Raw genomic sequence first — 18,293 nt, 5'->3', positions numbered from 1 at the left:
GCACATAAGAGCTACAGTTGAGGCCAAACATTAAATAGACCTAGGCTAAAGATGTTTAATCTCAGTTTTTGAGCAATTAGTAGACATCTACGTTCACATCGGAGGTCATTTTGAAACAAACCAATAGAGACAGATTTATTTCAGCTTTAATCCAACATATCAGTATTCCAGTGGGTCAAAATTTAATATTCAGTAAGTAGACTGCCTTTTTAAACAGTCTGGAAGACTGATATAAGAAACTGATGTAATGATTTTTAGAAGCTTCTGATTGGCCAATTGATGTAATTAGAAGTTAATTTGGTGTGCAACTGTGGCTATATTTAGAAACTGTGCCTTTTTACTCTTGATACCAGGGGATACTAACTGAGTTAACATAAAACCAGACCATGTCCACTTCTGGTTTAAATCTCACCACCAACAAGAAGTTTTCTTTTTCTTCTTCTTTTTCTTTTTCTGATAACACCATCAACACCACCACCACCACCACCAACAACAACAACAACAATAATAATAATAATAATATAATTTTATTATAATAATTTTATTGCCTTTTATTATTTTTCCTTTTATTTTTAATGATACTTTGCTCAAGTCAAATCCCATAGTGCCACCAATGGAATAAGACCAACTATAAAACTTGCATTAAAAAAGGACAGCAATGCCAGCAAATAAGTCATAAAATATTAATTGGCATAATGATGGTAAAATAACATGAATATGAATATTTTAAGCTCTAAACAGATAATGTGGATAATGTCTATGCATTGGAAATGCATGTAACAAATATAAAGGTACATCTAAAACTCTCTAAAGACCATATGCTGAATGACTGTATGTTACTAATTTTCAACTGCCTGTGACAGGATAACTCAAAAAATAAAAATAATAAAATAGTTGGTAGCCTACAGCATAAGTCAAGTGTGATTACCTCTCAACTTAATTTTGCTTGAGGCTATGTTGTTATTAAAGCTATGTCATCCTGCTCCAACAAAATCTATGGTCATGAACCACTGCTGACCTAGAAGAGTGAAATTGATTTCTTCACATCTTTCAGGTTTTTAGGAAGCTGGGGTCAGAGTGCAGGTTCAGCCATGATACAGCATACCTGGAGCAGAGAAGGTTAAGGGCCTTGGTCAAGGACACAGCAGTGGCAGCTTAGTGGTGCTAAGATTTTAACCCTTTCTGGCATTTTGCAATTCAGCAATGAACACATACCATGAATAAAATATACAAATGTGCATAACTTTTAGATGAGACATCATACTGTTCATTTTCTTTCCATTTTCCTGCAGGGGCAATAGTAGCCACTGATTAAGTAGGTCAGCCCATGCAGACTTCACTATTCCTAGCCAATGATTCCAGCTCCTCCCTGGAGAGCCCAGATGATTCCAAGCCAACTGTAAGATATAACATCTCCACTGGAACCTGTGATGGCCCTTGAGGACGTGCCTAATACTAATATTGCTCTAGCAGTAGCCAAACAATGAGCAGCCTTGAAAGAACCCAGAACCACCTCCTCTCAATTTAAAGATTTCGCAAATTGCTGAGATCCTTGCCCCAAAATGGAGAGTAAACTCAGCATGTCAAATGTACTTTGGACCAATATTATCTGCAAAAAATTGAGTGTTATTCCCCCCAGCCTAGACACCTCTCCAATCTTTGTCTATTAATATCCTTTCTTTGAAAACTACCAACAAGTGTGGAGGTGAGACTTTCACAGCATTCAAGGAGATGCCAGATCCGTGTAGTACAAATCCACTTCAAACTAACAACTCTACCCCATTCTCCTTTCATAGCAACAATACAACACACAATCATAGGCCTTTTCTAAATTAATAAAATACAGGGAGGGTATATTCCCATGACCATTCAGAAAGCTATGCAAGAAGAAAAGAGTTGGTACACTCTTCCATGACCTCGGCAGAAACCTAATGGTTCAACTACCAGATGGATTCTTCTCCTCAGAACCTGGCATAGACTTTTCCCAAAGGAAAAGCACCATTCTAGTTTGCCAGTTCAATGTATTGCTTCATCTTTTTGCAACATTAAAGGAGTCTTCTGGCTCTCCTATTTTCCTTAATTAAATCATAAAAACCCTCCCTGACGCCTTCTTTTTCAATTTGATGGCTTCCCTGGGAAGTGGTGTCTATCAGCACATTCTGGGGTTAATGCCATGACAGACATTGATTGGGGATTTGAATATGGTTACTTCAGATTCAGTGTTGCCAATTTCACTAAGAACTAGGGAGAAATCTCTCACCCAAGCTAATGAAGCTGAATCTTCTGGGTTTACAGGTAAATCTAGAAAACACCCTGTGATAATACAATCACAAATTTGATCATTGACATTTTACCAATTGTTTTGTCATTTCAAGTACAAATGTGTTTTTTATTGACAGTCCATGTTCATAAGACTTCACAAGGACCCTAGAAGACCACTCAAGAGAGCTCCAAGTTTCTTGGTGTGCACATAACCACATCTCTTGAACTTTCAATACAACCTGCATAGCCAAGACAGACCAGCAGCAGCTACACTTCTTGTGAAGGATGTAGAGAGAAGTTCCCCCTCCTATCCTCACCATCTTCTACAGATTAACAATCCTGATCTGCCATCTCACCATGTGGTAGGGAACCTGTACAATTTCCAACAGCAAGAGAGCCACTGAGCTTCTACAGCAGATTGTGAGAACAGCTGAAATGATCATCAAGATCTCTTTACCCACCATTGATGTCTTTTACAACTGCTACATCCTCAAAGCCACATGCATTGCCAGTGACCTCTCTCACCCCTCAACATGAACATCAGTGAGGGAGCATCAATGCCATCACCAGCAGACACCAGCAGACTAGTTAGTCTTGGTCGATTTTCTTGCAGGGTGTTAGTCCATGTGATAGCACCACATGACCTAATAGATGGCTCCAGACACCACTACTAGGCCTGGCTCCAAAGGTGGTTCTTGGTGACATCTGGGCAGGGCAGACATTTTTTTTACAGGGTCTTTAGGATCATTCTTTATCTGACTTCTTCTCAGATCTGTTCAGAGAGGCTGGCTATACTTAAAGATTAGAGATTCACCAAAGTGCACAAGCTCCTACACCATACCAAGCTCTCAAGCCATGAAGGGGGCCATCAAACTGAACAAAAGTCATATGTTCATTCAGATTCCCTTTTCTTCTGATTTGATAGTTGTTCATTCTAAGAGTGAAGCATAATGTACGTATTATTTCTATATCTTTACTCACTGGTGTTTAAACTAGCACTCCATTAAAAGTATAAAAGTCTAAAAGCAAATTTTACATTCAACATTAGTTAAAATGGACATTTACTCTTTTTAAATCATATGGTAATACATATAAAATCATTTTTATGGCTTTATACATATTGTCTAAGGGAAGGGCATTTCTGTTAAATGCAGCTGCTGATGAATGATATTTTTATCCCTGTTTTATACAAATGAATTAGTCCATTTTGTCATTACACATAACATATTATTTCATTACTCCGGGCTAAAGAAATGGGTTAAACCATAAATCATTTAGAGGCAGAAGAATCCAATTGCAGTATAATTAATATTAATCTAGATTTGAAATGTGATATCAAGGAAGTGCCATAGAAGCACATTTCATCTTATTTCATGTCTTAAGGTGAAGGTCTGTTGTAAGACTCTGCTACATTCTCTGAAGCCTTAAGCATGTGTCGACGTACACTATATTGCCAAAAGTATTCGCTCACCCATCCAAATAATCAGAATCAGGTGTTCCAATCACTTCCATGGCCACAGGTGTATAAAATCAAGCACCTAGGCATGCAGACTGTTTTTACAAACATTTGTGAAAGAATGGGTCGCTCTCAGGAGCTCAGTGAATTCCAGCGTGGAACTGTGATAGGATGCCACCTGTGCAACAAATCCAGTCGTGAAATTTCCTCGCTCCTAAATATTCCACAGTCAACTGTCAGCTGTATTATAAGAACGTGGAAGTGTTTGGGAACAACAGCAACTCAGCCACGAAGTGGTAGGCCACGTAAACTGACGGAGCGGGGTCAGCGGCTGCTGAGGCGCATAGTGCGAAGAGGTCGCCAACTTTCTGCAGAGTCAATCGCTACAGACCTCCAAACTTCATGTGGCCTTCAGATTAGCTCAAGAACAGTGCGCAGAGAGCTTCATGGAATGGGTTTCCATGGCCGAGCAGCTGCATCCAAGCCATACATCACCAAGTGCAATGCAAAGCGTCGGATGCAATGGTGTAAAGCACGCCGCCACTGGACTCTAGAGCAGTGGAGACGCATTCTCTGGAGTGACGAATCGCGCTTCTCCATCTGGCAATCTGATGGACGAGTCTGGGTTTGGCGGTTGCCAGGAGAACGGTACTTGTCTGACTGCATTGTGCCAAGTGTAAAGTTTGGTGGAGGGGGGATTATGGTGTAGGGTTGTTTTTCAGGAGCTGGCCTTGGCCCCTTAGTTCCAGTGCAAGGAACTCTGAATGCTTCAGCATACCAAGACATTTTGGACAATTCCATGCTCCCAACTTTGTGGGAACAGTTTGGAGCTGGCCCCTTCCTCTTCCAACATGACTGTGCACCAGTGCACAAAGCAAGGTCCATAAAGACATGGATGACAGAGTCTGGTGTGGATGAACTTGACTGGCCTGCACAGAGTCCTGACCTCAACCCGATAGAACACCTTCGGGATGAATTAGAGCGGAGACTGAGAGCCAGGCCTTCTCGTCCAACATCAGTGTGTGACCTCACAAATGCGCTTCTGGAAGAATGGTCAAAAATTCCCATAAACACACTCCTAAACCTTGTGGACAGCCTTCCCAGAAGAGTTGAAGCTGTTATAGCTGCAAAGGGTGGACCGACGTCATATTGAACCCTATGGATTAGGAATGGGATGTCACTTAAGTTCATATGTGAGTCAAGGCAGGTGAGCAAATACTTTTGGCAATATAGTGTATATCTGCTGTATGTATGTATGTACAATGTTGTGATGTTATATTCTTTCTTTCATTTATTCATGTCTAAAACAGGCTCATGTCTTTTTTTTTATAGCAGAGGCAGTAAAAACATACAACACGGAAACAAGCATGTATTTCATGTATGCATTTATTTATTTATTCAGTTTTGAGGAACTGACTGTGTGATTACTCAGGTGAATGATCTGCTAGCTGCATGATACATTTGGATGCCTTGATAGAGCATGGTTCCTGAAACTTATTTTATCAGGGATTGGTGGCACAGAAACACCTGGTTGTGGAAAGAAGCCATGTTCAACCAGCTCTCTGGTAGGCCTCTACTTGAAATATTCTGAGAAAAGTCTGCAGCCGACATATCCGCTGAGCCCAGCCAAAACACTAGCTACTACACTGGAGATGAAGGGGGATTGAAGGTTTCAGACAAGCTCCAAAGCCTCTAAAAGGCATGCTCAAGTTAAAGGGTGACAAGCTGGCCTCCCAAGCCAAGAACAGTTGGCTTTCTATTCCATGTTCAACCCCAAGACAGACAGGATGGTTTTTCCAGCCAACTCAAGCTCAGGCCAGATGCTGATAGGGCAGCCTCTCAAGCCAAAGCCAAGGATGATGAGATGGCCTTGCAAGCCACACCTAAGCCTGATACCACTGAGGCCTCTCATGCCCAGTCCCAATGGTGAGGCTGGTTTAGGTCACAAAATGGCATCCCAGCAGCTCTGCAAGGCATATATCCTTGACACTGATTACTCACAACTGTCTTTTTACCTGTAATTACTATGTTCTGTTTCTCTGTAATTTATTGTCAGGCTTTTGTTGTTTCACGTCAGTTGTGCTTAATCTTTGGTATATACAATACCAGTCAAAAGTTTGGACACACCTTCTAATTCCATGGTGTTTCCTGATGTTTATTTCTTTCTACATTGTAAAACAATGCTGAAGGCGGCCGAAATACACAATAATCTCGTTTGAACAGTTGATATTGGGATATATCTGCTACTGATGCTCTGTAAAGCCTTCATAACAGCTCTAATCTGAGGTGCTGTTAATTGGTGATTTCTGAGGCTGGTAACTCTAAATGAACGTCTCCTCTGCAGCAGAGGTAAATTTTGGTCTTGCTTTCCTGGGATGGTCTTCATGTGAGCCAGTTTCATCATGGTGCTTGATGGGTTTTGCAAATGCACTTGACAATACTGTTCTTGCAAGAACTATTCCAGAACACCTGACCTTCGTGTCTTAAAATAACAACTGACTGTTTTTTGTTGTCGTTACATATGGATTACATAAATCCATGTGTTATTTCATAGTTTTGAAATCTCCAGTATTGTTCTAGAATGTAGAAAATAAGTCACTAAACAAAAAACATTGAATTAGAAGGTGTGTCCAAACTTTTGACTGGTAGTGTAATTTACCATGTTGTTCTTGCTCTTACACTTTTTTTTGGAGACTGATGCTTCCACTTTGATTTGTTTGTGTTTTCTTTAATAAACTTTTGCACTTCTATCTTCCTCCTTGAATGTGACACTTACACTATTAATCTTTCCCTACCTTTCATGGATGAAAGAGTAGAAGAGCAAATAAAAGGGAATTAGAAAGAACTGTTTGAATAAAAAGCTGTTGTTTCACTCCTGAAGACCTAATTTGACTCTATAGGTAAAGCAGATTGTCAGCAAGTAAAATGCCTAAACATTTACTTAAAAATTTAGTAGTAACTGTAACTAAAATAATATGGCATTATTTTTATGTGAGACAAGTGTAATTTCCTGCTCTTCACAGCTATTTGCCATTTGGTTGGCTAAAATAATTTTATCTTGTTTGCGATTATTTGCATTTGTCATAATAAATCAAAGTGCCTGCGCTGATGTGGTTAGAGCACTACAACAGGGGTGTGACTTTCAGTTTCTGCTGATGCCATTATTTTTGTGTTATGAAAAAAAGGGTTTGAGAAAAAATAGATTAGATTTGGATATTTGGGATATTCCAATGACTTGTCATTTAATTCAAAGCCTGACCAGTGTATTTTTTGTTTAAAAGATCTGTGTACACTGGTATACCATTACTCTCCAGACATACGCTTTATTAAGACACATTATGAAGGCTACAAGCAAAGCTGAAATACGTTCTGTACATGATTAAGTTACATGATTGTACATGATTAATTTAACCCAACAGATTATCCAGGCATAAATGCACAGATAATTTCCATTCTTTTAAATGAAATATTTAAAACAGATAAAATAGTTTGTACATTTCAAAACTAATTACAGATTGCAGAAGCAGGAACAATGTTTTCAGCAAAACATCAGCACAGACAAGAATAAATAAATTCAAGGAAGCTGATGCAGCATATTCATTTTGTATAAACTGTTGTTTAGGGCAAATATGTAAAACAACAATATTTGCAGTAAGCTTTGCTTATGCAGTCTGCATGGAGCTTTGTGTTTCTTCATAGCTTAAGCGTAACACTTGCTCTCAAATGCTTTCAAAACCTTCCCACTAATGCAATTCTAAGCAAACCTGGTTTGACCTAATAGCCATAATCCAATAGATCTTCTATTGAATAAAACCCCTTAATGCTCTTATGATGCCTCTAACATTCATATTTACCAAGCACTTCCCACTGAACAAGGTATCTGTGGCCTGCTCCAAAAATTACACACATGCACACACACACACACACACACATACATATCTTAATTTTTCAATTAAGCAGCCCCTTGTTCTCTAAACATATGCAAACACAGTGGGGCATCCTTTAAAATGCAACACTAATGTGCAGGCTAATTAGAGGACCTTGCCAGGCTTGTAAACTGAGACCAATTGGAATACAATTTAGTATTAATCTGTCACTGCTTATGGGGTTTTAATGTTCTTTATATACAGTTACTGGTCATGTAAGTACATTTGTTTAGTGACCTGGTATGACACCACTGAATTATTTAACACCTTGAGTTTATAGACACTGTGCATAATTTACTATTTAAATCAGCTGCAAAATAAACTAACTTTCTGCTCTGCTATATGTAATCTTACTTATGTCTCAGTCTTTTGAGATTTTACCCACTCACTATTGAGACAATTTACCAGCATGACATTAATTGCACCAGCATTAATATTACTGAGACTGATCAAGACTGTTCAAACTGTTATTTGCATATGCTTTCTTAATATCTTATGAATTAATTGAATTGCTGAATTCAATTAAAATGTCATTCCTGAGCTACATTTCCTGCATAGGTACTCCTTATAATAACTCCCTATAATGCATTCTTGTCTATTTTGAATACTTATTTGCTCTTACTTGTTTGTTTGACTGGGGAAATCCCACAGGATTGTTACAGTACCTATGCTGGCCTTACCACTCTCTTAGATTTCCCCCATTTGGACCTATAAGTATCCAACCCATAAAATGCATACTTTTACATTTGCCATTAAGCAGCTGAGGAAAATCTTAGACCTATAGACCTTTAGAGAAAGCCTAAAGGATTTCTGGGAATAATTTAAAAGGTTTTCCATTAAGGAACTGTTTTGTCCACACTGTGATATCTTCTTAATTTACATTGTCCTCTTAGCACCATAAAACATACTGAAAGCCTTACATAAATGCCTAGTTTGGATTTTAATACTTAATGTCAAGATTTTAATTGCACTGTATAGATAGATAGATAGATAGATAGATAGATAGATAGATAGATAGATAGATAGATAGATAGATAGATAGATAGATAGATAGATATGTAATTTGTTTTACTTTTGGTGTGATGTCTCCAGTTCTGACTGTTACACATCCTGCTTTATCTGAGATAAACTAATAAAAGATGATGAAGACTTGTTCATCCACTTGCACCCTGTGGTTAAAAACTGTATGTTGGTTCAAATCAATCATTTTTCAGATTCTTTGGATAAATTACATCTGATAAATCACATGTATTTTCATTGAAATTATCCAAACCCATTCAAAACATGTTTATTTTAATCACCATAGAATTACACCATAACCTATATCACATTATTGAATATATCAAAATGATCATATATCAAAATATTTCTTATGTTTATATGTTAGTATCATATAACACAACAATTTCATATTCTGCACCATAAACCTTATAAATCCCACTTATAAAGTGGAAACATAAAAGACATTATAAACACATTGTTAAAAGATTTTATAAAGTTTTATAGACATTTATTTATCCAGAATACACACGCGCACACACATACATGCACAAGCACACACACAAAATATTTGTAGAACTATCAGGAATCAACTGATAAGTTTGATTGTGATGTCCAATGCTGTCTTTGTTTGTTCGTTTGCCTGTTTGTTTGTCTGTCTGTTTGTTTGTCTGTCTGACTGTCTGTCTGTTTGTTTGTTTGGTTGGTTTGTTAGTGAGTTTGATCTTTTTTTAACTCCTAATCATCTGTAATGTTTTAGCAAAATTATGTTATGTACATATAAATATAAATAATAATAATAAAATAAATAAATAAAATACAATAAAATAAACAAAGGTTTTGGTTCATTCGCCCGTGCGTATCGATTCGACCGATTCCGCAAAAGGAGTCGTTCAAATAGAATGAATCATTCGCGACTCGCTCGTCGGTCATTTGAACAGGGGTGCCCGATTCGTTTAATAAACCAGTTGAATATTTTGTTTTTCCTGTTGTTCTCCGATATTTTATCTGTTCTGCAGCTTTAAAAACATATCATTTGATGCATTTATGCACTAATGCTGTAATATCGCGGCTAAGTAAGTAAGGGTGGATGGCTTGAGGAGATGTCCTCGCGCGCATCATAAGCTCACTATGAAGTGTGTGAAAGCGGTCATCCCGAGTGTGACGACTTCTTATTCATCTTCCGTGTAGCTTAATGGTAAGTCCTGGAGAATTTTCATAAATTCATGGACACTTTATGCCAGTTCCATTTATCATATTTCTAGTCCCGACTGCAAATACACAGTACTACATACTGGTAACATAACATTACTGGTCAAACTGGTGTTATGTTTTGTGTATTAATAAAGTCCTGTGCTTAATCATACCAGCACTGATTCATTTTCCACACTGTGAATTTAGTTTAAAATGCCATATGCAACTAAATCTTCCAGAATTTGTTATTACTGTTACTTATTATTGAAAGGTTTGATTTGGATCACCTTCACCCAATGCATAAAGCATCTATGTACAGATTTGCTTTGGTTAACAGTTGACTACTACTGATTTGATTGGCACTTAGTTGTACTCTGTGATCTGATTATAACTGTGCAACTTGTCTCATCTCTTGTTTTTTTATTTTTTACCTTAATATGATGGTGTTTCTGTCCTGTATCATGAATATTTTATTGCAATGATGATGTAGATGGCTGGAAAAAGTGTCCAAAGTGATAAGGGGAAATGTGACATGGATAGAGCTGAGGAGAAAAGCACCTTGGCTAACGATGGTAAGCTGTAAATTTTTTTAGTTATTTTTTATTAGTCTGGATATACTCCTAGATTCAAGATTAAAACTGATAGATTATTGCAAGTCATTCTTCAGTCTGTCTCTTAAGGGATAATATAAGATGAACAGAAGTTACACAATTGCCTTTCTTATCATCATACTTTGTGAGGCCTCTTTGGAATAGACTGTGATGTGGTTCGTTTATGGTGAAGGACAGAGAGAGAGAGACAGAGAGAGAGAGAGAGAGTTAGACAGTTGTAGATTTTCCTTATAAACACTTAGGCACTTGTTTGAAACTAAGTTACACTTAATCATTTGAGATCCTACTGTCAACACTGTGCATCATGAATGATCCAGATGTGTCCAGAAATTATTCTATTGTCCTAAGCTTGTACGTTTATGTTCGTAGATTGTCTTTAATTGTTTTGTTGTTATTTGTATAATTCATTAACACAACAGTGGTTTAGTGATTAACACATTTGCCTTACACATCTGGTTTGGGTTTGGGGGTTGCCCTGTGTGTGTGTAGTTTGCATATTCCCCCTGTGCTGCAGGCATTTCCTCCAGGTACTCTAGTTCCCAGTGCAAAGACATGCATGGTAGGCTGATTGGCATCTCTAAATTGCCTGCAGTGTGTGAATGTGAGTGCGTCTGCATTTGTGCAGTGTGATGGGTTGGTGCTGTATTTAGGTCTTCCCCCACCTTGTGCCCCAGATGCCCTGGAATAGGCTGCAGGTTCCCCGTGACCCTGTGTTGGATCAGTGGTACAGATGGATTAACACAACAAATCCCTTACTACCAGAATGTTTGTAGGTTCAAAAGCTTTCTGATAAATCACTACAAACTCTTGCATTGATAATTGGTTATACTGATACAATTGTTGATGCCCAGATGATTAGACACAATCTACATTTTACCTAATTTTCTGAAGTATTTCATGTAGGGGTGAAATAAGTTACACAATGTACATCCCAAAACATTTCAATATGTCTTTCTTACTGTTACTTTTCTTATGAACTAACTATGCAGATATCTTTAAGGAAAAAAAAATTCTGCAATATTAATCAATAATAACACATTAAATGTTAAATAAAAGAGAGAAAAAGTCCATTGAATAATTCATTTGGGATAGGTGGGAGAAAAATAAACAGGCATGCTCAGTCAGGGCCATAATTCATTAATAGTTTGCATTCCATTCTGTCTGTGAGAAGCAGATTCATTATTGAAGGAGTTTTGGACTCTGAGGCCAGCAGCTGTGTATGTGTATATTTTAGCCATGAATTTGGCCAAGCTTATGAGCATCTAAGTTTGAGGAAAAATGCTGGGAGCAAATACTTGTCTGGGGCTGAAAACTGTTTAGTGTATTCCTTGAATTTATATTATATTTGGTGCATTTTACAATGTTAGTTTGTTTGTCTTCAAGTTATATGCATCCTGTTTGGAGTCCACTACACATACCTAACACTAACATACTCCTATTTTTCTTTGTATTCATAAAATTGGGTGTTTAGATAGAGTTAACCGCAAGGCAAACCACACAACATTTATTTAAAGCACAATTATTTGTAGGGCAGTGAGTCTAAAAATTCAAATGTCTGCTATATGTAAAATCACTGGTAAATTGACACACTGCTGTTTTGTAACTCAAGTCCTTTTAATACTTTATATCTTTTAATGGTAACCTGTCTGCCTACCTATAGATGTATTTCAGCATGTGTCTTTAGTAGGCTGTTTACAGGAGAAATAATGTGGATCCCTGTGCAGATCACTAACAGACACAATCCAGATCAAAAAGCTTAGTCAGTAATAATTCAGTAGCAGGATTACAGGCAGAGATTGGTACAAGGAATATCAATATCCAAATTGGGCAAATCTTATTCAAAAAGAAAGATACTGAGAGATCATGAAAGGTCATACACAGAAATGGCAGACAAGAACAAAGCCTCAGAACTTACACTTACTGTCAGTAACATTTACTACTACTACTACTAATAATAATAATAATGAATGAGAATGAATGAATGAATGAATAATAGCAAAGAATAAATGAAGAAGAATCTGTGGAATTCATTGGAGGATGCCCTCTGTGGCATGTTGAAGAACTGCCCATGACTGAAAATAATTATGAGATATTAATAGGCAAAGAGTTGTTGTGTTTCAACAAAAAATCTATTTGATTATGCCACTTTATCTTGGTTTTCATTTGTACCCCATGTTCTTATTGCTTTAGATTAAGTCTGATGTACACTATAATGTTTAGTATCTACTTTATTTAAAACCTCTTGGTTGTTTTATACTCATGACACGATGTTTTCTTAGATTTACCAGGTAAGAAGGTGACTAACACAGCTCCAGGCAGGACCCTGCAGAGACTCAGTCCCATACCTGAGCTTGATCCTGGAGAAACCAAAGCAGATGCAGCCGCTGCTGGATCCTCTTATGGCCTTTCCTCTGTGGATAGGTGTAGCATTGTCTCCTCTTCCACAAACGCCTTATCTGACGATCAGGATATTGAAGGTGACAGAGTAAGATGTTGAAGCTCTAGAGTAACTATGCTGTATGTCTTAAAGTCTATATACAACACTTTCTTGTTACACATTATGCTTCTAATTCATATATTCAACACAGTTGCAGTTTCAAGTGATCAAGTCCAAGGTCACTAAGCAGACCGTAGTATCAGTATTAATAGGAATAATGGTTCATGAGTGTTTGCTCTTGAATCTATTGCGTGGGAGTAAGTCAAAAGTGTTGCCCTATACACAATATGTTCAGCAATCTAAATTTTCCCATGGTAATCCCAACGTTAATTCCACTTCAAATAATTCTGTTTTGAATATATTTATTGAGGGTGTGAAAAAGAGAGTAGAGGTGACCTTTTGACTTACAAGAAAGAAACGATCACCAATAAAGATGGATGGTAATTGATTAGGCCTTCAAATGACTCCCTGAGTTCCCTCTCTCTTAGGGAAGAAAATGTGATTCATTAAATTATGCATGTGTTAGGAAATGCCATGGGAGAAAAAGGTGCTTTTAAATGTTATAAACAAGAAGTACAGACAGCTACCATTAAGGGACGTTGAGTGTCTCTTCTCTAGAAGCCAAGATGTTTCTTTTAAGCTTTTAGTTTTTATTACACGTATGATGATGTACTTGGTGTTCTTGTCACAAGTCATTAAAGACTTTCCTTCTTGCAATACGATTTAATGGCATTCATGTTTATGAAGGCTGCAATGGCTCATCATCATCTAACTGCCAGTAATAATCTTCTGCATATGTATAAATAGATTTACATTGACGGATCAGATAGACAAATGGGGGCCATATGGAATGCAGGAAAATTTACAACAACTAATACCAAGACAAGCCAAATCACACATAGCCTAGCTTTTCTATTAGGACAAACACTTTGTTTATAGTATCTTCTACGTATATGAACATGTTCCTTCAAACAATTGCATCAGTGTTCATACCACCTGTTTAGGATCACAATATACACAATTAGTATATATATATATGAGCTGGCTATTAAAAATTCCTGCTGACTAAACTGATAAACTGCAAGACAAGACAACCGTTAGTACACTCCATTAAGATGCCTTGAGACAACTTATGTTTTCCGTTTTGTGATAGCTATGAATAAGGAATGACTTCCTTGCTTACTGCTTGATATTCCCTTGATTACTTCTTCTCTGCTTATCAGATGCCTGTGCAGGGATCATCCTCAACTGCCTCTTCTGCCAGTTCTATGACCTGTGCATCATGCTGCCTGACACGTGTAAACGTGCCGCTAATCAAATCTGCCCAGCCTGCAGCTATTTGTTTGCTCCATTAGAACCAGCCCAAAACAGCGATTGGAATTGTCACTGTGATATTGACTGTGGCCTATTTGATGCCTGCCAAGAAACCAGCGACTGCCTGGAGTTAGCCATGGAGATTTCAGAGATTTGTTACCGTTAGTATGCTAGCAACAAACGCCAACAAACTGGGCAGTAGGATTGGAGACTACAGGGCCACTATGAAGCCAGTGCAGCATTAATTGCAGCATTTTCAATATTACTGCCGTATTGAAACATTACATAAGCATCAACTTTGAATGGAATATGTCTATGGAGTTGCCTTTAAATAATGGTGAGTTTTGGCATGGCAAACCACACAAGTGTACAAAAATCTTTAAAAGAAATCAAAGAAGACTGAGGCGGATCTGGATCCTGAAAAAGGTGCGAGACATGCTGACATAAGCACTTGTGCATGCTCATGGGAGTTGTATCAAAAACAGTGAATGTCACAAGAAGGTGTCTTCATGGTCTTCATGTTATCTTTGAGCATGCAGCCTGATTGAATTGGAGTATTTTAACACAAACAGCATGAGATGTTGTTTCTGTAGGACACTTGTCTTTTCTAGAGCCCATCAACCTTTGTTCTCTGTTTAAGAAGACCACTCACATCAGTACGCAGTGACAACTTGTGCACTTGTAATGTAATGGGAAAGCAGCAGCTACAGAATGTATGCATCTGTGTGTGCTATTTATTCATCCTTCTCTTCTGCTGCTTAAAAAGTTATTAGCAGTGAGAAATACTATGTGGCCAAAAGTATGTGGACAACTGACTGACAAACACATATCGTGCTTATTGAATATTGCTTCTGTAACATCTGCTAGCCTTCTCACAAGATTTCTGAAAACAACTATAGGAGTTTCCTGTTCAGCCTTAAGAGCATTAGTGAGGTAGTGCTGTTCCAGTTCATCTTGAAGGTGATCATTGAGGTTTGAGGTCAGGACTAGAGTTTTTCTACTTCAGCTTTTGGCAAACCATGCCTTAATGGAGCTTGCTTTATGCACACGGGTATTGTCATGCTGGAATATTTGGACCTCTTAGTTCTAGTGAAGGGAAATATTAATGCTACAGAAAGACATTCTATTGTGATAATTCTGTGCTTCCAACTTTGTGGAACCAGTTTAGGGAAGAACCACATACTGTGAGATGATCAGGGGTCCACATCGTTTTGGCCATGTGGTGTATTTGCATATAGTGTATGTACAAGTCATTTTTGTGTCGTACTAGTATCAACCTGTTATTGTGGTATATAATTTTCACAATCTTTCACCACTCATCAGGGAACCTTTGGCACTTCTTTGAAACAGCAGGAGGTTCCTAAGGAATTTCCCAAGCATGTCATGAAACTCATTGAAGTTACATTGAAGTGAGCAATTATGAAGCTCTCCAACTCTTCAGGTACCCCAGGAGTCTTCTTGTACAGCTTGCTCTGAATGTCACTGTAGAATTGAATTAGGGTCAGTAAGTCTATGTTTACATACTGAAATCTGCATGTAGCATTAGAGGATGTATGGCATACCGATGAATAAAAGACCTCACTGCAGTTTGACTACTCCAGAACTTTAAAATGGCACTCTATCAACATGTCCCTGCAGGAAAAAATAGATAACTAACCACATTTATTGTTCCCCTGCTGTTCTCCTCAACTGAACCTCTTTTCCAATGTGTAAAAGCATTTATCAAAGAAAAATGAATGTTTCTTTTACACAATCCAGCCTAGTGTGTAAACCAATGAAATGGCATGAAACTGTTTCGAAATTCCATTTAAACTCCAAAGAGAAATAATATTTATCATAGTTATTTCAAATTCTCTCAACTTAAATTATTTAGTATGAATGCCGCATAGCCTGAATGCATGTTCAACACAACGAGCTTAGACACTTTCAAAAGAGTTCTCAGGTCATGTCCAATTTGCCTTTTTTTTTTGCTTTTTGTAAAGTAATTATAAAACCCAGCTTATTATGGTGCCATAAAATAACTTATTGTGTCCCACTGTGGTTTTTCTACACAAGTCATGCTTGTGCAAACAGATGCTTGGTTAAACCAAAAACATCTGTATGTCTTAAACTTTTTGGATCCTTGTCAAATTTCCTGATAGCTTTGGGAGTCGCATGGGCTGTTTAGATTTTCTAATGGTTTTGCGTACGGTGTGAATTTTCCTGTCATCTGCTCAAATTTATTTCATTATGTCCATGTACAGAGCAATGTGCAATCTCTAACTGCTTCTCTGGGACTTGTTGTAGTACATTACAGTTTTATGAAGAAGAACGAAATGTAGAATGATGTCATTATCGTATAGTAGAATAAAAAGAATTAGATACAGAATGTTTTGTTTTCGAATCGACAAGCAGTCTCTATCCATCATGCTGACATGTTTACATGTTTCTTTCTTTCATTTTTTTTTATTAAACTATAATTAGGATTTTGTTCTCCAGCTCTCCGTTCACCTCATTAATGAGAGACAAGACAAGCCTTTCCTCTGAAGTGCACAATACTAGGTTTTTGTGTGTTATTTTTCCCCCAAATCTCACTATGAGCAGCTCTCCTGTGGGGCAAGACCAAATGAAATATTAACATTGTCCATTTATAGCATTTTTTAAAGCATTTATATTTCACCAAAGCAATGTTCTACGTGGAAATACAGTCCCGATGCTTCACTGTGTTTTGACATAATTTGACCGTGTGGTTCTAATAAGCTTTTTTTGCGGTCAATATGTACTACACTTACACAGTGATTTTGCCCGATGCTGTTGTTGCTACTCATAGTAGCGGCATAAGTAGTAGTTGAACTGAAGTGCACAATAGAGTTATTTGATGAGATAAATGCTAGTTGTTTTAATGTTCCTTTTATGAAGGGCTGACATTTAAACAAAAACAGTCAGTATTAATAAAAACACAGTGATGACACAGAGCTACCATATTTAAAGCACTAAATGTATATGTCGTATTAATAAACAAATTCATGAGTATTTGTGTATGCAGCCTTTTGTGATACTCTCTTATAGTGTAATAATCTTTCAGATTATAATGATGAGCTGATGATGTAGTCATTTCCAATAAACCAAATATCTGACTGTATAGCACTAAAACCTGAGAATAACTGCATTAGAACAATATTAATTGTCATTTGTAGTATATGGGCCATGTGTGTGTGTGTGTGTGTGTGTGTGTGAGTGAGCTACATTCCCAATCAATGTGATAACCCCCTCCTTTTACTAAGTTAGAATATGTGCCTTTGGGCTATCCAAACTTAATATATATTCCCTAATGGCTGCTTTGTAGCTGCCGTGTGGGCTTGCATTAGAGATACCTTTCAATCACCAAGCCGTCTCTTTTCTTGTGACAGGTGATTTTCCTCTGCGTCCAATTAATAGACCTCATTTTAACAATTAACACTGCAAGTTCTCCAAAAGCCTCCAGAGACTTTTGAAGGTCTTCAGGGATTATCAAGGATTTAGCCCATCACTAGATCGACAACCTTTTAAACAGATCAAATCAGGGTCGAAAGTTCAACTGGATCCTCTTAGGTCACAAGGCTCCCGCTTTCTTCCAGGTGTTGTCCCATTAGAAGCCTCGTGGACGGGATCTGCAGAAGGCACATATGGCAGGAAATGATGGAGCGTGGTACCCTATCTCCATGCCCCTACCCCCTGTGGAGGTGAGGAAATTAAAGAGGCACACAGCAGGAGGAGGGAATGGATGGGCCTTGACTAAGGGGGGGGTTGGGAGGGGGGCAGGGTGGAGTTAATTACTGCGTAATGAGGAGCAATTTATTGTGTTCTTGTTAGGCACATAAAAATGCCGGATGCACTATACAAAGGCTATGTGTTAATGTGTCCGTCTTAATGCTTGCTAGTAAAGGTCCTGAGATTTTTGAGGCATCTAGTGTGGAAAGTGACTGAGACATCCCCTTAAGGGTCCCAGAGCCATCGGATTAGCCTGGCTGCTTTTAGTGTCTGTCCCTGGGTCAGGAGGAATAATGAAAGCGTTGCATTAGTAGAGTATCGATCCCACACTCCATGGCCTCTGCTGATGAGGCTGCTATAACTCC

At 37.9% G+C, this 18,293-nt stretch overlaps 1 protein-coding gene across 1 annotated transcript; it reads left to right on the top strand.

Moving 5' to 3' along the window:
- Positions 1-9,585: 9,585 nt before the first annotated feature.
- Positions 9,586-17,166, top strand: mdfic2 (MyoD family inhibitor domain containing 2). The gene is made up of 4 exons (XM_058403636.1): positions 9,586-9,841; positions 10,328-10,409; positions 12,728-12,925; positions 14,109-17,166. The coding sequence occupies exons 1-4, from the start codon at positions 9,839-9,841 to the stop codon at positions 14,363-14,365; spliced, it is 540 nt and encodes a 179-aa protein (XP_058259619.1). The 5' UTR covers positions 9,586-9,838; the 3' UTR covers positions 14,366-17,166.
- Positions 17,167-18,293: the final 1,127 nt, after the last annotated feature.

The sequence above is a fragment of the Hemibagrus wyckioides genome, linkage group LG11 (assembly GCF_019097595.1).
Source record: "Hemibagrus wyckioides isolate EC202008001 linkage group LG11, SWU_Hwy_1.0, whole genome shotgun sequence".
Classification (NCBI taxonomy): domain Eukaryota; kingdom Metazoa; phylum Chordata; class Actinopteri; order Siluriformes; family Bagridae; genus Hemibagrus; species Hemibagrus wyckioides.
This window is presented reverse-complemented; position numbering and strand designations above follow the sequence as displayed.

Coding starts and splice junctions, on each gene's coding strand:
- mdfic2 (XM_058403636.1), top strand. Junction 10,410..12,727: donor AAGCACCTTGGCTAACGATG/GTAAGCTGTAAA, acceptor ATGTTTTCTTAG/ATTTACCAGGTAAGAAGGTG. Junction 12,926..14,108: donor TGACGATCAGGATATTGAAG/GTGACAGAGTAA, acceptor TCTGCTTATCAG/ATGCCTGTGCAGGGATCATC.